We start from the raw sequence: 26,566 nt of genomic DNA on the forward strand, positions 1-26,566 counted from the left end.
CATGAGACCCAGCAGGTTGAAAGACTTTCCTGTGAAGTCTCTGGACTCTGTTTTTCTTATCCTGCCCAGTATGTGGTGCTTGTCTGACTGCAGGTCCCACCAGCATAAGATGATGCGGCACCTTTAACTTTGGCTGGGGGTTTGTTGGAGACAGAGGAGAGGTTGTAGGCTGGTTTTAATGGCTTCAAATTACCAAGCCCTGGTGTCTGAATTCCTTGATGGAGGGATTCCACCTGGGTGGGCCTTCACCCCTCCCCTGGGGAAGGCACAGTCTCCAGATAAGCCCCCAAAAGAGCTCACTTCTGCCTATGCCTGGGGCAGTTGCAGCCTGAAAAGTCCTGCCGCTGTATCCAGAGGTAGTCAAGCCTTTGTAGATACACAGCCACAAAAACCTGTTTCCTTCTTTTTTTTCCCCCTTTTTCTGTCAGTCCTGCCGCTTTGGTGCCGGGGCAAAAATGAGCAACCTCTGCTTTGATTGGGTTCACCTAAGCTGGGGGCCTATTTTTAGTATTCAGAATTTGTTAATTAGTTCCACAATTGGCATTTGATTGTGCCCAGTCACTGCTGCTGGTAAAGTCCTTTCCTTTCCCCTCTGGGAAGCTGCCCGTGGGGGAGGGGCGCTGGCCGCCGCAGCTTTGGGAACTCACGGTTTTGGGGGGTGCTCACAGCCGGTCCAGCTGGTCCAGACTGGGGTACACTGTGTGTCTGGTCACTGATGTGGCCCCAGGAGCTGTTCTGTACTGTTTCTGGTTATTTAGCAGTTGTTCTGGAGGACGAACTAAAATGCTCCCGTTGTTAAGCCGCCATCTTGACCCGGAACCGATTTATTATTTTGATTCTGTAGCACTGTAAACCATCAGTATCTCTACAGTCCCACATTTTAGCATATGCTGTTGGCTTCCTTATGGCCACTGGCCTCCAGAAGTGGCATAGAATTCCTTTATTAGATCACAAAGTCTGATTCTTGGTTAAGAAAAATAGGATCACCAATATCATTGCTGTTCAAGAGAATACTTTTTTAGTGCAAAAGTAGGATCAGAGTTGCCATGTTATAAAAGTTTGAGGTGTAACTGACTGTTAGTAGAGTGCTGAAATAGGCCTTGCCTTCAAGAAGTTTCGTGATGAAGAGGCTAGAGATGGGACAGTAGCTTAGTTACACATTTGCAGTCTTACAGTATACAGATGACAAGTGTCTTGTAACATATTACCACAAATTTAGGGGCTTAAAACAAGACACATTTATTATGTCAGTTTCTATGGGTCAGGAATCTGAACATTGCTTAACAAGGCGCCCTGCTCAGTCTCACAAGGCTTCAATCAAGATATTTTGACTGGGCTGCTTTCACCTCCTGGCATCTCAACTTGAGAGCAAACTGTGTCCATGTTCACTGAAGTTATTATCAGAATTCCATTTCCTTGCAAATCGTTGACTGAGGGTCTTGGCTTCCTACTGACTTTTGCTGGAGACTTCCCTCAGGTCCTTGAGGCCACTCACAGTTCTCTGCCCTGTGTTCTTTTCATAGGCAGTCAGAATACAGCAGTTTGCTTCTTCAAAACGAGCAAGCGAACATCTTCTTCCAGTTTGCTAAGATGGGTCTTATTCATATAATACAATGTAATCATGGGAATGGCATTCCATCATCTTTGCTGTATAGCATAACCTAATCAAGAAGTGACAGGTCATCACTTTTGCCATATTTTATTGCTTAAAGGCTATTCACAGGTTCTACCCACACTGACGGAGAGACTACTACACAAAAATATGTCTGCAACAGTCACCTTTACTAGGCCAAACTGAAGTGAAAGAAATGGCAATAGATATACACCTTCTGTTTACCACTGTTTGTGCTTGTCATGTTAATATGGCTTTATTGAATGTAGCATTTTCTTGTGCCAAAATTGACAACAGTTCACATTCACAGAAGTAACACAGACATTTGTTCATGTGTTTCTTTTAATTTTCATATCTCTTTGCTTAAATAAAAGCTCCTCTGTCTGGATATATTATATTTACCATCAGAAGTCACCCTTACTATACAAATAACTACAATAATCCTGTTTCTTTTCCTAAATTTTTAATATTGTTAGAGTTGAGAACCTTACCCATGAAAGGAATAAGTATGGACTTTTGACAGCTGTTTTGACAGCTGTTAACATGTCTGCATACTTCAGATTAATTACTGTTTTTTTTTTTCAGAATTGATGCTGTGGGGTGGCTGGAATCTCAGATATAATATTTTTAAAATTATAACTTAAATTTTTTTTTTCTATTTTTAAGAGTAACAGATTTTATTGTAAAATATTTGGAAACTATATAGAATGAACCAGAAAGAACCCAATTCTAGCAAGGCTTTGTAGTATGGGCTTTATAGTCAGTCAGACCTGGATTTGAGTGCCAGCTCTCAGTTTTGCCCATTAAGAGTTGTGTGGCTTTGAACAGTTCTATTTAATTTTCTTAAGCTCCATTTTTCTCATTTGGGAATGGGGGTTAATGGTCATCATCATCACCATCATCAATCCTTGAATAGGATTTAGTGTGTGCTAGGCAGGGGTTCTAAGCAACTTATATATTTAATTAGATCCATTTTAAATAGTAAAGCTGGAATAACCTAGACAGCCTGGTGCCAGACTCTGTACTCTTAACCACTATGTTACATTGTCTTTCAAGGAGAGTAAATGGAAAGTTTTACACAGAATAATTACTGTATTAATACCATATGCATCTCTTTCCAAGCTTCTGGCAACCACTAATCTACATTCTTATGTATATGGATTTGCCTATTCTATTTCATATTAAACTGAGTCATATAAAATGTGGTCCTTTGCATTTGGCTTCTTTTGCTTAGCATGTTTTCTAGGTTCATCCAAGTTGTAGTATGTATCAGTAATTAATATCTTTTTTTTAATAAGCAAAACCAGTTTAATATAAGAAATGAACATGATATGCCTATTACAACAAATTTTAAAATAGTGAATTACTATGACATTCTGAGCTATTTTTACATCTTAGAAGTATGGCCCATATCTGACCCCTATTTTAGCTGTTGCTCCTGAATGTGCCAGAGTCTTTAGTGTTAATACACATAAACAGCAAATAATTTCTCTTATTTAATGATCCCTGTCCATTTGAAAAAATTATGCTGCTATTCTAAATTAAGATTGGCTAATCTTGCCCAAGGTTTATTTATATTTCATAGAAATTAATTTTTTTTCCTTGCACGGCCTTCATTGGTTTGCCATTCCTCTTTGCTCTCCAACCTGCCACTGGTCTCCATTCCAGGGCTGGCCTCCATTGCATCTGATCTATGTTTTGTACCTATTCTGCCACTTTCTGTGTTGGAAGAGATTTTCCTTTAAAGGAATGCTTTTCCATTGGCTCTGAAATAGTTAAGTACTTTACTTATTTAACTTTTGAGTGCCAGGTGTTGAGGGACTTAAAAAGAATTCCCCAGGAACCAAGAGAGGAGTTCAGTAATACTGTTCAAATGTGGTAGATTATATTTTCCAGTTATGACCAAAAAAATTCATTCCTTTTTATGGCTGAAGAATATTCCATTGTATGGATTTACCACATTTGGTTATCCATTTATCAGTTGATGGACTTTTGGGTTGTTTCCACTTATAGTCTATTATAAATGTTCATATGCAAATTTTTATATGGACATGTTTTCTGTTCTCTTGGGTATATATATACTTAGGAGTGGAATTGCTGGGTCATGTAGTAACTATGTTTAACTTCTTGAGAAATTGGCAAGCTGTCTTCCAAAGTGACTGCATCATTTTACAATCTCATTGGCAATGTATAAGGGTTCTTATTTCTCCATAGCCTTATTGACACTTGTTATTGTCAGTCTTTTTGATTATAGCCATCCTAGTGGGTATGAAGTAGGATCTCATTATGGTTTTTATTTATATTTCCCTAAGAGTTAATAATGCTGAGCATCTTTTAATGTGCTTATTGATCATTTGTGCTTATTGATCGTTTTTCAGATTTCAGGATCTGAAATATGTGTCAGATTCTTTGCCCATTTTAAAATTAATTCAGTTTTAAAATGAGTTAATTTTAAAGTGGGCAAAATGAGTTAACTGTAAGAGTTCTCTGTGTGTTCTGGATACAAGCCCCTTAACAGGTACATGATTTGCAAGTATTTTCTCCCATTCTGTGAGTTGTCTTTTCACTTATTGGTGGTATCCTTTGAAGTAAAAATGTTTTAAATTTTTGTGAAAGTCCAAATTACTTAATTTTTCTTTGGTTGCTTATGCTTTGGATTTTATATATAAGAAACCATTGCTTAACTCAGAGTCACAAAGATTTACTCTAAATTATATTTTAAGAGTTTTGTAGTTTTATCTCTTATATCTAAGCCTGTGATTAATTTGGTTAATTTTTTGCATTTGGTTGAGACTGTAGTCACAAAACAAGTGTGAATATCCAGTTGTTTTGTTCAAGCAGCATTTGTTGAAAAGTCTATTCTTCCTCCATCGAATTGTCTTGGTACTTTTGTCAAAATCAAGTGACCATAAATGTAAGTATTTATTTCTGGACTTTCAAGTTTTATCCTGTTACATATGCTTTATTTTACTAATTGTGTGATCTTTGCAGTTGGTTAACTCTTGGCCCCTTTGTTTTTCATCTGTAAAATGGGTAGTAGCTGGTAAATACTTCATGGGGTTATTCTGAAGACTAAGATAATACATGTGAAGAACTTAAGACAGTACCTGGCATGTAGTAAGCAATCAATATGTGTTCGTTGATGCCATTTGCCTTTTGGATTTTTTATGTCATATCTAATTTTCCTTCTTTCTACACTCTTCTCCACATCTCTTTCTTTTGTGTTTTCAAATCTGTCTCTAGTGCTCCCTTTAGTATTTCCTGCAGAGCTGGTCTCTTGGTCACAAATTCTCTCAGTGATTTTTTTGTCTGAAAATGTTTTAATTTCTCCCTCATTTTTGAAGGACAATTTTGCTGGATATAGAATTCTTGGTTGGCAGTTTTTCTCTTTTAATAATTTAAATATATCATCCCACTGTCTTCTCGCCTCCATGGTTTCTGCTGAGAAATCTATGCATAGTCTTATTGGGCTTCCCTTGTATGTGATGGATTGCTTTTCTCTTGCTGCTTTCGAGATTCTCTCTTTCTCTTTGACCTCTGACATTCTGATTGGTAAATGTCTTGGAGTACGTCTATTTGGACTATTCTCTTTGGGGTATGCTGCCCTTCTTGGATCTGTAATTTTAAGTCTTTCATAAGAGTTGGGAAATTTTCAGTGATAATTTTCTCCTCCTTTTCCCCTCTCTTCTCCTTCTGGGACACCCACAACATGTATATTCATGCGCTTCATATTATCATTCGATTCCCTGAGTCCCTGCTCATATTTTTCCATTTTTCCCCTGTATTTTCTTTTTCTTGTCAGATTTCAGATGTTCCATCCTCCAGTTCACTAATTCTTTGTTCTGCCTCTCGAAATCTACCACTGTAGGTTTCCATTGCTTTTTTCATCTCTTCTACCGTGACTTTCATTCCCATAAATTCTGTGATTTGTTTTTTCAGACTTTCCATTTCTTCTTTTTGTTCATTCCTTGCCTTCTTCATATCCTCCCTCAATTCATTGATTTGGTTTTTGATGAGGTTTTCCATGTCTGTCATATATTCTGAATTAATTGTTTCAGCTCCTGTATCTCATTTGAATTGTTAGTTTGTTCCTTTGACTGGGCCATATCTTCAATTTTCCTAGTGTGATTTGTTATTTTTTGCTGGCATCTAGGCATTTGATTACCTTAATTAGTACTTCTGGAGATTGCTTTCACTTCTCTTACCTAGGGTTTTCTTGCTGGATGAATTTGTTGTCTCTCTGTTCTTTAACATTCAGTTCAGCTTTTTCTGGACCTCTTGCTTAGGTTTTGTTTAACAGAGGAGAATTTTTCAGTTCTTGTTTTCTTGTTTCTTGCCCTACTTGTATGGTACTTTTCCCCCCCACCCTTAGGAGGGTCTATGTAGGTATTATAGACCCCAGCCAGATTTTCCTAGACCAAACTGGCCTCCTATCAGGAGGAAAGAGTCACCTGTGTTCATTTTCCCTGATGGCACGACCCAGCAGGTTGAAAGACTTTCCTGTGAAATCTCTGGGCTCTGTTTTTCTTATCCTGCCCTGTTTGTGGTGCTTGTCTGCCTGCAGGTCCCACCAGCATAAGATGATGCGGTATCTTTAACTTTGGCAGATTCTCCCTGCTGGAGGCATGGTGGAGACAGAGGTTGTAGGCTGGTTTTACTGGATTCAAATTACCAAGCCCTGGTGTTTGAATTCCTTGAGGGAGAGATTCCACCTGAGTTGGGCTTCACCCCTCCCCTGGGGAAGGCACAGGCTCCAGACAAGGCCTCAAACTAGCTTGTTTTTGCCTATGCCTGGGGCAGTTGCAGCCTGAGAAGACCTGCCGCTGTATCCAAGGCAGTCAAGCCTGTGTAGAAACTCAGCCACAAAAACCTCTGCTTTTTTTTTTTCTTTTTCCGTCAGCCCTGCCCCCTTGGCGCTGGGGCAAAAATGAGCAACCTCTGCTTTGACCATGTTCACCTGAGCTGGGGGCCTATTTTTAGTAGTCAGAATTTGTTAATTAATTCCACAGTTGGTGTTTGGTTGGGCCCAGCCCCTGCTGCTAGTAAAGTTTCTTTCCTTTCCCCTCTGGGAAGCAGCCTGTGTGGGAGGGGTGCCGGCCACCACAGCTTGGGTAACTCACGATTCTGGGGGGGGGGGCTCACAGCCAATCCACCTGGTCCAGACTGGGTTACGCTGTGTGTCCAGTTACTGACATGGCCCCAGGAGCTGTTCTGTATTGTTTCTGGTTATTTAGTAGTTGTTCTGTAGGACGAACTAAAACGCGCACATTGCTAAGCCGCCATCTAGGCCCAAAAGTAGCATTGCTATTTTAAGAGTGCCAAACAAGTGTTGGTAATTTATAAATTCTAGTGAAAAATTAATAATTACTCCTGTTTAATCTTAAGTGATAGGTATTCTAGAAATGGTGTCATACCTTATTCTCTAAAGTTTAGTTACTTTTATTTTAAGGTAAGGACATATGTATCCGGTAGTGTTTTAGAGTGTTAGAATGTTTAAGAAAGAATTTCAGATCTCTTTTGCCCTCTCTTCCCTATGTCTTACATTCATTTTGTTAGCATGTGACTGACATTTTCTTTATTATTGTTGAATGTGTATATACAACTGATGAAAGAGCTTGACTGCTGTCCTGCCTCTCTGCTTTAGGTAATAATTTCTGTCACCCTAGAGATCTTTATTAAGTAATACATTTAAGTTACTGACTGGAAACCTCTTCTATTACAGTTATTGGTATCAGCTTTCTATTAATAATGAAATGAGAGAATAAAATATTTTGTTAGCCTTTTCTTTAAATATGCTTGAGGCTTTTTTGTGATATTTAAAATTTATTTTATTTTTCATAGATGTCTTTGCCCCCTCTTGTAACAATTAATACTTTTTCTTTTGTTCTAAAAATTTGATATGATTATTACTCCTAGATGTCACTCATCAGGGTGAACCGTTATGTTGCCCGCGGAGGAGGACGAAAACCATTGAAAGTAAAAAAGAAGAAATCTTCAGTGAAGCAAGAATGGGATGTAAGTCTAGATGGGATAATAAAGAATATTATAATATAATAAAGGAAAGATATGATGACATGGCCCTCATCATTGAGGATGGTGTTCTAAATGGAGTTTCCATGTAAAATGGAGAGAATGAGTTTCTAGGCATACCTTATATCCTTAGGCCATTCAGTGAAGAGCTGACTCTTTTGGGAGCTTTTAGAATACGCATGTTCAGTCTGTAACCCGTACCTCTGTTGAAGAATTGGAATCTTAAGGGGATAGGAGTTTGTCTTTTAACTTCCCTTCCCAACTTTGATAGAGAACTCACTGCTAACTTGTGTCACTGAAGTCTGTGCATGTTTTGATATCTATATTTGTTGCTTACTATGAGATGCAGCTTGAAGGATATTAAGGAATGACAAGAAGGGGGGTGGGGAGAGACAGGATCAGGGGGTCTGAAGCTTAACCTTAACAAACAACAGACAACTTTATTATGAACCAGATCCTGCTTATATACTGCAGGGTCCTTCATTTCCTGAGGAAACAAAGTACTTAACTTTCTTCATACTTAACTTAACGATTTGGGGGTAAACAAGCATTCTCTTCCTCCCAGACTGTTCCAAACAAAGCAGATAATAATCTCCTCAATTTCTTGTTGCCACCCTAATGCTAGCTGCTCCCAACAAATTGTGCAGGTCTTGTTTTAACCCTTTAGCTCCTACATTTCCCCCTTTTTATTTTATTAGCTGAGGTGACTGTGCCTGTCTTAGGTTGGCCTTAAGCTCTGAAGGAAGGGTCTTACCCGTCATTGGCTACCGGTCAAGCTCTCTGACTTTGATTCAGGATGGAGCCAAGAGTTTTTGCAAGAATCACACTGTTGGGACGGCTTTGCTTCGTGACTGTGCCTGGCTTAGGTTGCCCTTAAGCTCTGAAGGAAGGGGCTTACCCGTCATTGGCTACTAGTCAAGCTTTCTGACTTTGATTATTTGTTGTTTAACACAGCTGAAGAGGAAGAGAAAAAGTATAAACAGCCCGAAACTTTACAATGCAGTTCCAGTGACCGCAGCCATTGTGATAATTCCAGTGATTCCAATGACAGCTGTAATAATGAGTCCAATTAGTCTCTTAGTCCTTTTCAGATATTCTTTTGCCAAATGGAACAGGACTTGTGTTTCTGGAGAGGATTGCCAGGATCTTGACATCTGCACTGGCAGCCAAATACCTCTTCTTCTCCTTGCTGCTACAATCGTCTCATTTTCCTACAACATAAATGCTTGGAGACAAGTGAATAGAGAATAATTCTCACAATTAAAAGTTTGATTTCCTATATGCATATAGTGTTTATGGCTGTTATTTAAAGAGAAGTTATAGTTACTAGAATTCACTATAAAAATTGGTCCCAGTCCTAGGAAAATTTTCCATAAATTTCTCTGAATAATGTATTTATCATCCCAAAAATTTGGCACAAATCATCCTCTGTATTAAGCTCTGATTTAGTTTGCCTGTCCATATAGTCTCAGTTATCTTCAAGTTAGAGATGGGAGGCCCCACAGGGGCCGCTTCTCTTACAATTCCATAGGAATCTTTAATTATGATAATTGCTCGATTCATATGTCATAATTGCCATCCATTCCAACTTTCTTTCCCAGCTAATAGGCAAGTATCATTTGATTCCATAGAGTTATGCATATGGGTCTCTCTAAAAATGGAGTTAACTTTGATACCATTTTTCTTCTTCCTTAAGTAGTTTCAGAAGCCTTGACTCTATTCAGATATTTTGGTAAAGTTGGATCTGCCCATGTTAGGGCCTGCAGCAGAGGTGGGTTAGGAATATAAACCCAATAAGTATAATTATGTTCCTGTCCTTCAGCAATTAAAGTTATATGTCCTATAATGTACATTACCCATTTAATTATTTTCATCCGAGTCAACATGTCTGGGTTTTATTCTCTTCAAGGGAATCTAAACTGAGGTTCCGTCATCTGCAATGACAAGAGCAAATCCCCTACCCCACACCTTTTTTTTTTTTTTTTTTTTTTTTTTTTTTTTTTTAAGGAAAGACAGAGAGAAGGAAGGAAGGATAGAAGGAAGGAAGGAAGGAAGAAAGGGAAACATCTTTAAACATTTTCTTGTTTTTATTGTATTCTGTTTCTCCGTTTTTGTTACATGGGCTGGGGCCGGGAATCGAACCGAGGTCCTCCGGCATAGCAGGCAAGCACTTTGCCCGCTGAGCCACCGCGGCCCGCCTACCCCACACCTTTATCATGCCTGGTTTCCATAGATCATCCTTAACATCTTTCCAATAGATTGGCTGCAGCTGCAGTTCTATTTGGGTCATATCATTTTTCTTTTCCAAATTACTAAAATGTTATTCTGCAGGAGTCTATGATGAATGATCATAAATGTTTAAAAAATTTAAAGTAAACAGTGCTTTTGCTAATTGATCTTTGGTGTACTTATTTTCACAACATCATCCTCCTGATCTCCCCCTTTTTGTTTTATGACCATAGACTTTAGCATCCAGTTTGTTCAATTCCTTGCCCAGAGGGATTATGTGGAATTCCTGTGATATGGGTAATATGAAAAGTAGTATAAAATTTATGAAATTGCTGCCCTGTATAAACAGGACCATTGTCCATTTTATCAGATTGAGGGCATCCCATAACAGCAAAAGCATTAAGTAAATGTGATTGAACATGGCAGAAACAGTCTCCAGATTGTGCAGTGGCCCATATGAAATGAGAAAAGGTGTCTATGATAACATGTACACATATTGCATATTACCAAAATGTGAAATATGAGTAACATCCATTTGTCATAATTCATTTGCTTTTTGACCTCAAGGATTAACCCCTGATGCAAATGGAAGCATTTAAAGGTCCACTTGTTGGACAAGTCCTAACAATGTCCTGAGCTTGCTGTTTAGATAAAGACAGAAATTTCTTTTGCAGCCCTTTGCTATTAGTATGAGTCAATTTGTGAAATGTGGGATTTTGAATAACCCCCACTAGAATATCTGCTTGCTGATTTTGTAATGATAAAGGACCCGGAAGATTATTATGAGCTCTTATATGCATGATAAAAAGGGGAGTAATTCGACTTTTTACTGATATTTGTAAATGTAAAAACATTCGGGACAATTCATCTCCTTCAAATAAAGAAGCTGTCTCAATGTGAGTAACTGTTTGGCAGACATATTCAGAATCAGAATCAATATTAAGAGATTGTGGAAAATTCTGCAATATTTGAATTACAGCTGCTAATTCAGTGCACTGGGCTGAGGTATAAGGTGTTTTGTAACTTTTGTTTTCCCCTGGGGTGGCATATGCAGCCTGCCCATTACTATTATCATTAGTAAAGATGGTAATAGCTAGCGGGGAAGCCCGAACTACTTTAGGCCAAATCCATTGTGTTCTTTTAGAAATTGTAAAAGTTTTGACATAGGCAAATGATTATTAATTTGTCCTTTAAAATCACTTAATGTTATTTGTCAAGAGGTATTGAAGATAAATAGATTTCACACACTATATTATTAGGATCGTGATCTCTTAATTGATAATATCTTTGGCAACCTTTGGGTATTAAAGAAATGATTTTTTGCAAATATGTATTTAAATGTTTTTGTCAATTATTTGGTAAAAAAATCTATTTTAAAACATTATTTTGCCAAAATTGGCCTGTGGAGATTGCAAGGTAAAGAAAATAATAAAATCAACAGGTTTTTCTGGATCTGTTTGAACAAGCTGTCCTGCCTGGATGTGTGGTTCAATTAATTCTAATTCTTGTTCAGTCACAGTTGTTAACTGCCTTTTGCTTAATTAATCAGAATCTTCTTATAAAATATCAAACAAGTTTTGTAACATAAAGTGTCAGTAGTGACATGTACCCATAGTAAATGACCAGATTTTGTAAAATGAATTCATTGGATTGATTGAAAAAGAATGCAGGGATGAGGATTCTTTATAATTGGTTGTGTGTTTTTGCTAATTTTAAATTTATTGCATGCAATTTTTATGATATTTTCCTATAATAGTGATCAGATTACAGTTTGCTTACATAACCGGGCCCAGTTGGGTCCTCTAGGAACTGGCTAGGGACCAAGAGGAGCTTCCTGGGACTTAGATAACTTTATTAAAGTACACCTCCTTCTGGGAGGATAGTCAGTCCTCCCAGCTTGAGTGCACATTTTAACTGTTTCTTACCAAGGTCATGCGATAGCAATGTCAGTTGCATGTAATGGCAATATCAGGTGAACAGAACAGACTCCACAGGTATTTTTTCCCCTTGCATTCAGCCCTCAAATTTGATCTGCTCAATATAAGCCATGGTTATTTGGGGATAACTTTAGTTTATACATATGAAGTTTATATAAACACTGGACAAAGCATTAAAATATTTTGGCTTAACAGAAATTAGGTATTTATATGATTTGAATATTATTTAGTGAGTAATAGATTCATTTACAGCAATATTACTTAGATTAATAGATTAAGCCACCTGGTTTGGGGCAAGAAAAGAAACAGTTTTTTTTGCCAGTGTAATGATACCCAGAAGAAAATCAGTTTTTATACTGATAACAATGTGATAAAAGTTAACATGAATTATTTTGATAAAACACAGACTCTTTCCTTTTTATACTGATTATCTAAAAAAAAATTTTATATCTTCATTAGAACAGGCTGAGAGTCCAAGAAAACATTGTCATTTTAGACTCATTAAATCTTTCTTGATTTTGACCATAATTTCCACTTTTACAAACACTCAGCAATTATTATATTAGTTCAGGCTTTGTCCTACATTTTTCTCATTTTGTAACAGTTATTCATCTCATCTTAGGATAAAACTATTCTCTTTTTCCTATTAATAAAAACATGTCTTCTATATTTTTCATGCTTAAGTCATTATTTTAAACAAATATTTTACCACATATAATTGCCATCAAAATTAAATTTGTTAGAATAATGTTAAATACTTAAAATACTTTAGTTAATGTTTCAAATATGCATTAATTATCAATATATAGTTTTTAACAAGATTTTCAGTTTCAAAGTTCTTAAAATATATTTCTTTTTCAAATATGAATAGGAGCTAAACTCATGGCCAGTTTCCAAATTGCTGTTTGTTGAGGATCTAAGTTAACAAAAGGAGATGGGGCTACCATTCCCATTCCTTGTCACAAGATTTTATTTGTAACATTGGTATAAATTTCAGTAGAATAATTATTTAGATTAAACCAAGGTAACTTAGCAGAACACTTTGAGTCAGAACTACAATCCTGAATTGCCTACTAAGGGGTACCAATCTGTTACAATTCCATAGTAACCATTAATGAGTACTGACTTTTGTTCTGCATTGTTCCTATTGGATATTTTCTGACTCAGGTGTATATGAATTTTTGTATAAAGGCAGATCATTAAGAACGAGCTCATAAGTTAATTTTTTTTTTTTTGCTCTGCTAAAGGTATGGTAAAGAAGCAATCTTTTAAATCTATCATAATAATAGAAAACATTACAGCCTGTAGGCTGAAACCAGTAACAATACTTCTGTACTAAAGAAAAGAGCTCTAGTGACTCTGAAGTCTTCATTGAGACTCCTGTAGTTTCTAACAATGTTTTCAACAAACAAATATACTTCTCCGTTCGCCCGCTATGATTTCCCATTACCCTAATGCTACAAGGAAATTAAAAATTACCTTAAACTTTAAAAGACTTACAACAGTGACCTAGGTCTGTTCTTGTGGCGAATCCTCAGTGTCCGGAGACACTCAATTTCCTTGGATACTTTAACACGAAAGCGGAGTAGTACCTTCTTAGAGTCCCTTCGTGGTCACCATCTGTTGGCCGCAGCTATGACCCTAAGGAATGTTAAAGTAAAACAAGAGAGAGAAAGGGATCAGGGGATCCAGAGACATCAGTCTTTGGACAAGCTTATTTTCAGCCAAGTACAAAATTATATACTAGCAAGAAAGGTGATAAAAGTTGTTTGCATGCAAAAGCTATACAATGCAAAAACAAGTTCCAGGAAGTAAATACTTCTAAGGCTAGGATGTTAATTTCTCTTAAGCAAGTCTCTTCCACACCTCGTTGTGCTTTATCTGCATATCTCAGCTTCTATTGAAGTTCCAGATCCTAAAAGCTCAAGTCTGCATCTCCTCTTAGACTTGTGTCTGCAAGCTTTAGGTTAAATATCAACCTTTTAACTCCTACATATATTAGGTCTGCCCATTGCAACCACTAATACCATAATCATGTAATGGCATTTTTGGCTGAAAAAGTGGGTAATCCTTACTTTCTTACCCCTTAGATTGTTTGTTACTCATTACAGTGAACATTCCTTTTATTACCAAGGTGTTTTATACCTTTTGCAGCCTGGTACTTTGGTTTGGACCATGAGACTTTAGGTTCCTTTACTTTTTTTTTTCCTATTTGAAATCTCTCAGCCACTGAAACTTCCCTTTACTTTTGTTGTGGTAACTAGTCTGGAACTAGGTAGGGGCTTAAGGATTCTTCTGGATTTTGAGCAGCCAACTCTTAGTTATATATCTCGGGCAAATGGACAGCCTTGGAAGTGGGATAGGGGTCTTCTCTTTGTTTAGATTGCTTGGTTGCTAACTAATTGGTTACAAAATACTGTAAGGGTGTGATGCTAAGGTAGTGTAGCTAGTTAAAAGGAAAAAAAACCCCACAACATAAGTATGGCCCCCATGGTGTGCTCACTTTGGGAAATTCAATGTTTATTCTAATATACTGCCATTGCTCAAATTGTAATTGAAACCCATTTTTTCAAAACTGCATTCAGAACCTTATTCATTTACTTTAGTATTATCTCCAGTACTGGAAACAATTTGTTATTTGAGGGTAGACTAACCTTGGGAAGTAGTTAGAAGTCATTTATAGTCAAGTCCGATAAATGAGAGATCAAGCTAATGTAATTTTGTTTTGTTTTGTTTTAATGTTATGCTCAAAAGGTTGTTTATTTTTATTTCAATAGCTTTTAAAACTTTTTTTAATTATTAGAGAAGTTGTAGGTTTATAGAAAAATGCAAAAAAATACAGCATTCCTATATAACAACACTCACACACAGTTATCTCTATTATTAGCACTTTGGATTAGTCTGATACCATTGTTACAATTGATGAAATATTATTATAATTAAACTATTAGCTGTAATCCATAGTTTACATTAGGTTCACTGTGTTGTCAGTCAGTCCTATGTTTTTTTAAAAATTTTATTGAAGTAATATACATACATCCTAAAATTTCCCATTCTTTCACATTCAAATGTAAAATTCAATATGTTAATTATATTCCTGATGATATTCTATCATCATCACCATTCATTACCAAAAGTTTCCATCACCCCAAACAGAAACTGTACTAATTAAGCATTAACTCTCCATTCCTTACCCTTACGATGGCCCCTGATAACTTTTAATCTAGGTAGCTATGAATTTGCTTATTTTCATTATTTCCTATCAGTGAGATCTTAAAATATGTACTTTTGTGTCTTGCTTAGTTCACTCAGCTTGATGTTTTCAGGGTTCTTCAATGCCATTGCATGTGTTAGAACTTCATTCCTTTCTACAGCTGAATAATATTATATTGTATCTATATATCACATTTTGTTTATCCATTTATCTGTTGATGCACACTTGGGTTGATTTGTGAATAATGCTGCTATGAGCATTAGTATGCAAATAGTTATTTGAGTCCATGCTTTCAATTATTTTGGGTATGTACCTAGAAGTTGAATTGCTGGGTCATAAGGTAATTCTATATTTAACTTTCTGAGGAATATCCAAACTGTGTTCCTTAGCAGCTTTACCATTTTACATTCCCACCAACAATGAATGAGTATTTGTGTTTCTTCACATCCTCTCCAACACTTATTATTCTCTGTTTTTTTAATAGTACTCATTCTGGTGGGTGTGAAATGTTATTTCATTGTGGTTTTTATATACAGTTCTGTACTGGCTAATAATGTTTGAATATCTTTTCATGCGCTTATAGACCATTTATGTATCTTCTTTGGAGAATGTCTACTCAAGTATTTTTCCCATTTTTAAATTGGATTGTTTGTCTTTTCATGTCAAATTGTAGGATTTCTTTATATATTCTGGATATTAAACCTTGTCAGATATGCAGTTTCCAGCATGTTGACCTTATACCCTGCCACTTTACTGAATACAGTTATTAGTTCTAGTAGTTTTTTTTTTTTTTTAACATGGGCAGGCACTGGGAATCAAACCCAGGTCCTCTGGTATGGCAGGCAAGCATTCTTGTCTGCTGAGCTACCGTGGCCCACCCTAGTTCTAGTAGTTTTGTTCAGGATTTTTCAGGATTTTCTATACATAGGATCATATCATATGCAAATAGGGAAAGTTTTACTTCTTCCTTTCCAACTTGGATGCTTTTTATTTCCAAATTGCTCTGGTTAGAACTACCAGTATAAATGATATCTTTCTACATTTTAGGTCCAAAACCATAGTTTTATCATTATTGTGGTAGTTTGAAGATATTATGTACCCCAGAAAAGGCCATATTCTTTTAATCCATTCTTATAGATGCAGGCCTGTTTTAAATGGGACCTTTTGATTAGGTTATTTCAATTGAGATGTGACCCATTTCATTCAAGGTGGGCTTTAATCCCAAACTGTAGTCCTTCATAGGAGATGAAAATAAGAGAAGCTCATAGAGAAAAGTCCTGGAGATGCTAAGAGAGGACCCACAGAGGCTTCAGAGAAAAAGCCACAAATGGAGAAGCCAGAAGTTGAAACGAGAGAAGGGAGAGAAGGACCCACAGATGTTGCTATATACCTGACTATCTAATAGGGAAACCCAAGCTTGCTGATAACTGGTCTTCAGAGAAGGTATTGTCCTGGTGATGCCTTAATTGGGACATTTACATGGACCTTGAGCTGTAAGTTTGTAAGCTAATAAATCCCCATTGTAAAACCAACCCACTTCTAGTATACTACATTTCATCAGTTTTATCAAGCCAAAACAATTATTTTATATGCATTTTCATTTTAGAACCTGTAAGAAGAAAACTATGGAGTTACATACCAAAAAAATACAATATAATAGTATTAACATTTATAATAACTCATATGCTTAATTTTACCAGAGGTCTTTCTTTATGCTGCTTTGATCCCTCATCTTTCAATCTGAAGAACTCCCTATAGTATTGTTTGTAGGGTGGGACAAGTGGTGACAAACTTCCTTAGCTTTTGTTTATCTTGGAATGTTTAATTTCCCCCTCAGTTTTGAAAGATGTTCTCATCAGATATAACATTCTTGATTGGCTTCTTTCAGCACTTTAAATTATTTTGTCCTCTGGCCTTCTTTCTTCCCATGGTTTCTGATGAGAAATTGGTACTTTATCCTATTGGGACTCTCTTGTACATAATACATTACTTTTCCCTTGCAGCTTTCAGAATTCTATCCTTGTCCTTGGCTTTCAGCAGTTTGCTTACCGTGTGTCTTGGCATGGTTCTCTTTGGGTTTGTTCATTTTGGGTGCCTTGGACTTATTAAATATGCTTATTCATGTCTTTTGTTAAATTTGATGGGTTTTCCACAATTTTTTCTATCCCTTTGTTTCTTTTCCTTTTGGCTTTCCCATAATGCATAATTGGTATGCTTGATAGTGTCCTTCTGGTCTCTTAGGCTCTGTCCACATTTGTTTTAGTTTGTTAATATGACCAGAATTGCAATATACCAGAAATGGGTTGGCTTTTATAAAGGGAATTTATTAAGTTACAAATTAACAGTTCTAAGGCCATAAAAATGTCCAAACTAAGGCATCCAGAGAAAGATACCTTGACTCAAGAAAGGCCAATGTCTGTCACATGGGGAGGCATGTGGCTAATGTTTGCTGGTCCTTGTTCCCAATTCCATTGCTTCCAGCTTCTGAATACAGTGGATTCCTCTCTAAGCATCTGTGGGCTTCTGGATTCTGGCTTGCTTAGCATCTCATGGGAAGGCACATGGTTTGCTGGGCTCTGCATCTCTGAACATCCGTGTCTAGGTGTTGGCATTCTGAGCCTCTCCAAATGTCTGTGTCTCTGTCAGCTTTGGTTCCTGTCTAGCTTCTGTTGGCTCTCTCAGCTCCTGGTGTCTCCTGGGGCTTCTGCATTTCCATATGTGTCTGCCTCTACATCTGAGGTTTCTCCAAAAGGTTTCCCCTTCTAAAGGACTTTAATAAACTAAACATGATCCACTTTTAATGGGCAGAGTCACATCTCCATCTAACCTAAAGATCCCACCCACAATTGAGTGGGTCAGTCTCTATGAAAACAATCTAATCAAAGGTTTCTACACTAGACAATAGGTCTGGCCCCACAAAATTGGAACAGAATTAAAACATGGCTTTTCTGGAATACATTATAGTTTCAAATTGACAGTGTTTTTTTTCTTTCTGCCCCCAATCAATTGTCTAGCCTTTGAGATCACTGATTCTTTTGCTAGCTCCAAACTGCTATTGACACTCTCTAGGGAATTTTTCATTTCAGTTATTGCAGTCTTCAACTCAGTATTTCTGTTTCAGTCCTTTTTAAAAATTCTATCTCTTTATTGAGATTCTCATTGTTCATTCATCATTTTCCTGTATCCATTAGTTCCTTCCCTGGGTTTTCCTTTATCTCCTTTATCATATTGAAAATAATTTTTTTGAAAGTTTTTGTTAGGTCCAAAGTCTGGTCTTCTTAATGGTTTCTGAATTTTTACTTTCTTCCTTTGGCTAACCATCATTTCCTGTTTTTTTTTTCTTGTAATTTTTTTTGTACACTGTACCTTTTAATATTTTAAAGTGTTAACTCTAAGATTTATTCCTTTAAACTGTCTGTTCCTGAAGTTGGTATATAGCTAATGATATGACAGAAATTTCCTTGAGTGTCAAAAGCTTAGAAAAACAAACAAAAATCTAAAAACCTTTTACAGTCGTTGCAAAATGCCTCTGTATTCTCTGGTATTCTCCTTTAGAGTTTAGCCTTCCTATCAAGAAGATCAGTTCCAGGCCAATGTGAAGTATGGGGTCCTCTACATCTTCTCTGAGCCTTTGTTGTCTTGGTCCTTTGCTTAATTGAGGCCTTAGGAATTCCCTCTTTTACAGGAATTAGAATGCTCTGTCTCCTCTTATGAAATAGACTTTCTCCCTCTCCTGGATGCTCTATTATTTGTGTTAAAGCAGGTAATTCTTTGCCTTAGGCCACTTTTACTTGTGCATACATTGCTTTAGCTATCTGTAAACTTTCCAGTAGGACAAGTCCTAGGAGGGTAGTTTCCTTTGTTCAGTCCTTCAGGGTGCTACCTGATAAATTGGCACCTGCATACAGGCATCACAGTATAGGAATTACTCTGTTCCCTCTGAAGCACGACTAGGAAAGCATAATGGGAGGACAGCTGGCTCCACCTCATGCTAGGGAGGGCTTGAGGAGGTCCAGCAAGGGTACCATGAGCCTCTGGTATCATTGTTAAAGCTGCATTTTCTTGATTTGGTGCTCACTCTGTTACTGCAACCCTTTTTAACTGTGTTCTGGAGTTTTGAGGGTGATGGCTTTGTCAGTTTTTGCTAGTTGTTCATAGATTTTGTTGGGTTATGGAACTTTGGAGCATCTTACACCACCACCTTGGTCCTCTGGAATCCACTAAATCTGTTAGTACTGTTCTTTGTTTTTTGTTTTTAATTTCTTTTTTATTGTGAAAAATAGCCTATATACCAAAAAGTAGTAAATTTCAAAGCACACAACAAGAACAAATTTCAGAATTTTGTTTGGGTTACAATTCCACAATTTTGGGTTTTTCCTTCTACCTACTCCAAGACACTGGAGACTAAAAGAAATGTCAGTATAATGATTCAGCAGTCATACTCATTTGTTAAATCCTATCTTCTCTGTTATAATTCCACCTTCTCCTTTGATCTTTCTCCCAATCTTTAGGGGTGTTTAGGCTATATTCTAACTTTTTCATGTTGGAAAGGGCTGTCAATAATATGGGATGGGTGATGGAACTAGTTGATATTCTGGAGAGGCTAGCTCCTCTGGGTTTCAGGACTTATCTGGCCTATGAACTCATCTGGAGGTTGTAGGTTCCTGGAAAGTAATCATAGTGCATGGAACCTTTGTAGAGCCTCATATAAAGCCTTAGGTGTTCTTTAGGGTTCGCAGGAATGGTTTTGGTTGAGGTTTGGCAAACCATGATAGTAGCAATATCTAGCTGAAGATTGCCAAAGAATAGCCTCTCAGCTCTATTTAAATACTGCTTTGATATAAAAGTTAGATATTTTCTTGAATTGCTTATAAATTAGATGTAAAGACAACTTCAAAGGAAAATTGTTTTAAACAATATTAATGAAATTTTACATTTTTTCCCATGGGAACCGATTTTGAACATATTTATTTTTATGCCTGAATTTTTTTGATTATTAAAAACGTAATTGTACCTTGTACTTTTCTGAATCAAAATTAAAGGAATAACTATGATAGTATATTAAAGCTTGAGTTAGATATTGCCAAGAAATTTGGTCTTTGAATACATTAGAAGCTATTGCAGTAGACTCAGTTCCCTTTGTATTTATCATCACTTAGAAGTAAAGCTGACTTTTTAATTTTTTACTTTATCAAATCTGCGTAGCAAAATGATTGAAGTCATTGTGGAACTGGCCAAGTTGCAGGGGTGGTACTTAGAGTAGTGTTGTACACTGCACAATTCCTGGGACTATTTACCAGGTGTTTTAGTTTGCCGACTGCTGGAATGTGATATACCAGAACTGGAATGGCTTTTAAAAAGGGGAATTTATTAAGTTGCAAGTTTATGAAACTTGTGGAAATTTCCAAATTAAGTCATCCAGGGAAAGATACATTGGTTCAAGAAGTCTAACGATGTTCAGGGATTCTCTTTCAGTTGGAAAGGCACATGGCAATCTCTGCTAATTTTCTCTCCAGGAATCTTCAACAATTTCCCTGGGGTTCTATTGGTTCTGATGGCTCTGAGCTTTTTCCAAAATGTTTCTCTCTTAAAGGGCTCCAGTAAGCAACCCCACCTTGAATGGGTGGAGACAGATCTCCATGGAAACCATCTCATCAAAAGTTACCACCCACAATTGGGTGGGTCATGTCTCCATGGAAACAAGCAAAAGGATTCCACTCAGCAATACTGAATGAAGATTAAAGAACTTGACTGTTCTGGGGTACACAAAGATTCAAACTGGCACACTAGGTATTAGTGATATCCCTGAAGTTATACGATGTGGTGGTCCTGCTGTGTTTTTTTTTTTTTTTTTTTTTTTTTTACATGGGCAGGCACCGGGAACCGAACCTGGGTCCTCGGGCTTGGCAGGCAAGCATTCTTACCTGCTGAGCCACCGTGGCCTGCCCCCTACTGTGTTTTTTTTAGTAACTTTTTATTTGCTACTATTTTCAAAATTATTCATTGCCTTGGAACCTCATCTGTCATTATGATCCTATGCTTAAGGTGTTTGCACAGATAAAAATTGTACCTCTATCTAATGATCATATTTTCTTTTAGGAATCTTTAGACTTGCCTGATGGAATCCTGAGATTTCTTGGAATTCAATTTGAAAGCAACAATTTTAATTAAACTTATTCATTATGAATTACACAATACCTGTTTTATTCATTGCTTTAGTATAGTATATGCCTTCTTAGTGAATTTAGTGCTTACTTTCTATAAGACACCTAAAAATAGTTTGCTATTTTCTATGAGGCACCCAAAAGCAATGTGCTTATGTTTAAATTGAAGATTCTGTTCCTGGAAAGACTTTTTTTAAATCCAGTATGTGCTAATATTTTATAAAAAGACTTTTTTTTAAAATTAAGTGTTTTTATTTTTATTTTTTTGCAGAATACTGTTAATGATCTAACAGTCCATCGGGCAACTCCTGAAGATCTGGTAAGATTAATGGCAAAAAGGCATTTGTCGGTATTTTTTTGATACTTGATTTCTAACCTTCAGAATAGAAACCATAGGCAGTTCCTGGAAGTAGTTCAGTTGTATTTAATCTTGTTTATATGTGTATAAAATTTTCAAAAGCATACCTTCTCAATCCCTGATCTTAGCTGGGTGTATTGTACCAATCAGTGTTCTCAGAAAAACCAAATGGGAGATTATTATCTATCTGTTTGTCTGTCTGTCTATTTGTAAAAATATTAAGACATTGGTTATAGGAATTGGCTCATGCAACATAGAAGTGACAAGTCTGAACTCTCTAGGGCAGGCTGCAAGTTGGGAACTCAGTGGTAGTACTGAATTCCTCAGGAGAAGCTGCAAGTTGAAAACTCTGATAAGGCTGACGATGAATTCCCCCAGAGAAGCTGGCTGGCTGAAGTAGAGATCAAAATTCTTTTTGACTGCTGAAATCCTTTAGTTCTGCCTTTCAGATCTTTAACTGATTGGATGAGGAGATTCCTCTTACTGCTTAAGGCAGTCTCCTTGTTAATTGTAGATTTAATCAGCTGTAGATGCAATCAACTAATTTACGATTTAAACCCATGAAATACCCTCATAGTAACAATCAGGCCAGTGTTTGCTTAACCAAACAACTGGATAACAAAATCTAGGCAAGTTGACATATGAAATTGATCATCATATATATTAAATAAGTATGTAATAGAATTTCATTTGATTGGGTTTGCAATTTGAACCTTTCTTGTTCAATATTTCCCTGTACGTATTTATCTGTCTTTCCCTATCATTTGCATATCTACTAACTATCATCTATTCTCTATCTTCCTATCTCTATCTCTGTATCTTTATCTGTATTTATTTTTCTATCATCTGTCATCTATGTCTCTTTCATTATTACTTCCCTATGCAAACATACTGGTCTAGTCATAATAATAATTTATACCTTAAATACACCATACCTATTCCTGTCTTTTGAGCCCCCATTCATGGTAGTTTCATTCTATTTTCCTTATTTTTGATGGTTTCCCTACCATAATCCTTTTCTATCTGTATCTTACCTTGCTACCTTATCCGAATTCAACTCCTACATTTATTTTAAGTTGCTGCTGTAGGTTTTTTTTTAATAACAATTTTGTTGAGATATAATTCACATACCATAAAAATGCATCTTTTTCAAGTTCATAGTACATGGATTTTGTGTATTCACAGAGTTGTATAACCATCAGCACGATCTAATTCTAAAACATTTTCATCATCGCACAGCAAAACCCTGTAGCCATTATTAACATTCACTCCCCATTCTCTTCTACTCCTGAGTCCCTGTCTTTAGAGTTTGACTGTTTCAGACTTTCATGTAAGTGGAGTCATGTAATATATGACCCTTTGTGTCTGGCTTCTTTAACTTGGCATGTTTTCAAGCTTTATTCATGCTGTAGCAAGCTTATACTTTATTACTTTTTATTGCTGAATAAGATTCCATTGTATGGATATACCACAGTTTATCTGTCCATCAGTTGATGGACATTTGGGTCGTTTCCAATCTTTTGCTATTGTGAATAATGTTGTTATGGACATTTGTATACAAGTTTTTTAGCGGACGTATGTTTCATTTTTCTTGGTGTAGAGTTGCTGGTTCATAAGGTAACTCTATGGTCAATATTTTGAGCAACTGCTAAACTGTTTTCCAAAGTGCCTATGCCGTTTTACAATCTCACAGCAATATGTAAGGATTCTAACTTATCTATATTCTTGGCAACACTTATTGTCTGTCGTTTTGGTTTTAGTCATCCTACTGTGTATAAAGTTGTTTCTCATGATTTTTATTTGTATTTCCTTAGTTACTAATGATATTGAGTATCTTCATACACTTATTGGCCATTTGTATATCATTTTGGAGAGATATATATTCAAATGCTTTGCTCATTTAAAAAAAATGGGTTGTCTTTTTATTATTCAGTTATAAGAGATTTTTATATTTTCTGAATACAGGTCCCTTATCAGATATATGATTTGTAAATATTTTCTCCCTCTTTGTGGGCCTTTTCACTTTTTTGATACTATTCTTTGAAGCATAAATTTTTTAATTTTAATGAAGTTCAATTTACTAGTTTTTCTCTGTTTTTTAAAAAACCATTGCTTAACTCAAGGTCATGAAAATTTGTTGTTTTAATTCTTACATTTAAATCTATTATTTATTCTGAGTTGGTTTTTGAATGTGGTGTGAGGTAGGAATCCAACTTCATTTGTTTTCATGTAGCTATCTGAGTCCCATCTCCATTTGCTAAAGACAATTCTTTCCCTATTGAATTGTCTCAACACTCAGTATTTGAAACTCGTTTGATGCTAAACATAAGAGTTTATTTCTATTTCTTTGATTTATTTGTCTGTCCTCATGCCAATACTACCATCTTGATTGCTGTAGGTTTGTAAGACATTTCAAGTCCACTTTTGAAACTGCCTAACACTTGGTATCTCCTCTGAACAGTTATACCTACTAACCACATGAGGCATGGAAGAAATAGCATCTAACGCGTAGATGGTGGGCTCCCATCATCTGAAATAGGTATTTTCCTTGTTCCTGAAACATTACTTTGTAATATTTTTTCTCCTACATAGGTACGTCGTCATGAAATACACAAATCGAAGAACAGGGCGCTAGCACATTGGGAACTCCAAGAAAAAGCTTTGAAGAAGAAATGGAGGAAACAGAAACCAGAAGCTTCTAATCTTGAGAAAAAAAGATTGGCTATCATGAAGGAGGTAATGCTAAACTATGTTCTCTTTAAAATTAGAAAGAGAAGAAAGAGATGAATAGGTTTCTCTCTCTTTTTTCTGCTACATTCGCTTTACATTAGAGAAACTAATTTTACTGTGACTTCCAAAAAAACAACAGAATGGCGATCCAGAGTCTAGTGTGGTGATTTGAATTCCTGTGGCTGTATTTGAGTTATTTAGCTTTTTGGTCTGAATTTTCTCATCTTTGAAATAGGAATGACACTACTTGCCAAATGTGTTGTTATAAGATTTCAGAGATATAATATTTATAAAAGCATTAATACAGTCCTTGACACATAGTCAGTGCCTTACATATATAAGTTGTATGTATATGCCTTACATATATAAGAAAAATAATTATTCTCAGTTCGACAGCAATGCTTTCGGATCACTTTGGAAAAGAATGTTTTGTATTTATCCAATTAGTAAGCCGTTTGTATTTGGCTCATCCATTTGCCAGATGTAGAGTATTTGGATAAGTAATCAGATGTTGTATAGCAATAAACATGGGAAATAAGAATAAACTACAACAAAATGACTTTCTTTTATTTGGGCTGAAATCATTAGAGAAGGCACATCCCTTCTACTCTATAACGTGCACCTTATTTATTATTGAAGTTTATAGTTCTTGGCTATCTGGGTGACTTTTTTCTGTAGTTTTAAATCATAATTTTCCTTTCTTTTGAGGAATTCATTAAGTTTCTTAGTGAAATAAGGTCTTAGCTGATAATCATCAAGAAGAATTGTATTTCCCAAATAAATGTTCATATGAGCTTAGTTCTTCACTGTTAGAAATATTTTGGCAATTTTGGGCAGGTCAAGTACATCTACATATTAGGTGGTAATTCACGGTGAAAGCCCTAAGAACACAAATCCAACCCGGAAGAAAGGTAGCCCCCGGGGTTCATCAAATTGTGGACTTTCATTTTGCCTCCCTAGTGGTTCTTGCTAGTAGTGCCTTGAATTTCTTATACCAGTTATATATGTGGTAAAAGTAGGGGGTTGAAAGGAGATTGGTAATAAGGGATAAGTGTAGTTCCTCTGTTTTCTTTCTGTGGTGCTGCTCACTCAGGCTCTAGTGGAATGGTTCTCAGTGCTGATGACACTTTAGAATGAGTCAGGGTTGAAATCCTTTTCAAAAAACAAATATACCTAGGGCCCATACCTAGAGATTCTGATTTAGTTGTTTTGGAATATGTCTCCAGCATGGATATTCTTTAGACATTTCATAAGTATTTTAATGTGCCACCAGGTTTGAGAACCTCTGCTTTTAGTGAGATTCAGTGTTTCTGTTTGATGATTTATCTTGGCTATTATCCCATGTCAGTACTTATAAATGTACCTTTCTTTTTGATAATCAGGTTTTGTATATATATATATATATATACACACACACACACACAAACACACACACATGCACACACCATAATTTATGTACCCTATCCTTAATGGTGGACATTTTAGTTGTATATTAGAGTACAACTTAAACTTCTGTGGGGGGGGGGGAGAAAATAAGAGCCCAAAATATAGTGATTTAAACAAAACAGAAATTTATTTCTCTCTTATGAAACAGTTCTTAGATCAGTGGTGCTGGTAGAGGCTTCTGCCATCCTTCATTACATACTTCTATCTCTCATACAGGATGGCTGCTCCAGCTTCTTTACGGTTTCCCAGCCAGCAGGAAGTGGGAAAGAGTGTGTATTGTTCCTTTTTACTTACCATTAGAAGTTCTGGCTCATATCTGATTGGCTAGAACTTTTTCACGTGGCTGTTCCCACTTGTAAATGTGGTTGGGACTAGCTATGTACTTGGCTAAAACTTAGGATCCTGTTCTACTGGTAAAGGAAGAAAGGATATTGGTGGACTGTTATACTTGTCACCCACAGATTGTTTCCTCTCTTGCCCCTACCAATCATGTAACAAATATCCTTAAATATGTTTTTGGGTGCATGTATATGTACATTTATATGGTAAATTCTTAGAAGTAGAATTACTGAAAGGATATGTATGTATCTGTTATTTTTATATTGCTGTATTTATAATGTCCCCATTTAAGGCCATGCAATGACAACAAAGGAGGACTCCCTCTTAGGCAGATAGGCTTAATTTGTGTATTAGAGCTACAGGACTTATCCCTCTAAAGATGGGATTCCTGGGGAAATAGGTTAATGTAAATTAAGAGAAAAATTCTTTGGACAGCAGAATCTTAGATTTCACTTGAGCTATAGGAATCAGTTAAGCTTTCACAAAGATTTTATAAATTCCAAAATT

General features: G+C 36.3%; 1 protein-coding gene across 4 annotated transcripts in view; it reads left to right on the forward strand.

Moving 5' to 3' along the window:
- Nucleotides 1-26,566, forward strand: part of SPICE1 (spindle and centriole associated protein 1) — a 109,737-nt gene that overhangs the window by 5,952 nt on the left and 77,219 nt on the right. For 3 of the 4 annotated variants that reach the window (XM_077118357.1, XM_077118359.1, XM_077118358.1), the window contains exons 2-4: nucleotides 7,529-7,627; nucleotides 21,458-21,505; nucleotides 24,137-24,280. In XM_077118357.1, the coding sequence (XP_076974472.1) occupies nucleotides 7,529-7,627; nucleotides 21,458-21,505; nucleotides 24,137-24,280 (291 nt within the window). Of the gene's footprint in view, nucleotides 1-7,528; nucleotides 7,628-20,615; nucleotides 20,813-21,457; nucleotides 21,506-24,136; nucleotides 24,281-26,566 lie in introns of those variants that run through there. The other variant, XM_077118360.1, reaches the window with a different exon arrangement.

This window comes from Tamandua tetradactyla, chromosome 10 (assembly GCF_023851605.1).
Source record: "Tamandua tetradactyla isolate mTamTet1 chromosome 10, mTamTet1.pri, whole genome shotgun sequence".
Taxonomy (NCBI): Eukaryota; Metazoa; Chordata; class Mammalia; order Pilosa; family Myrmecophagidae; genus Tamandua; species Tamandua tetradactyla.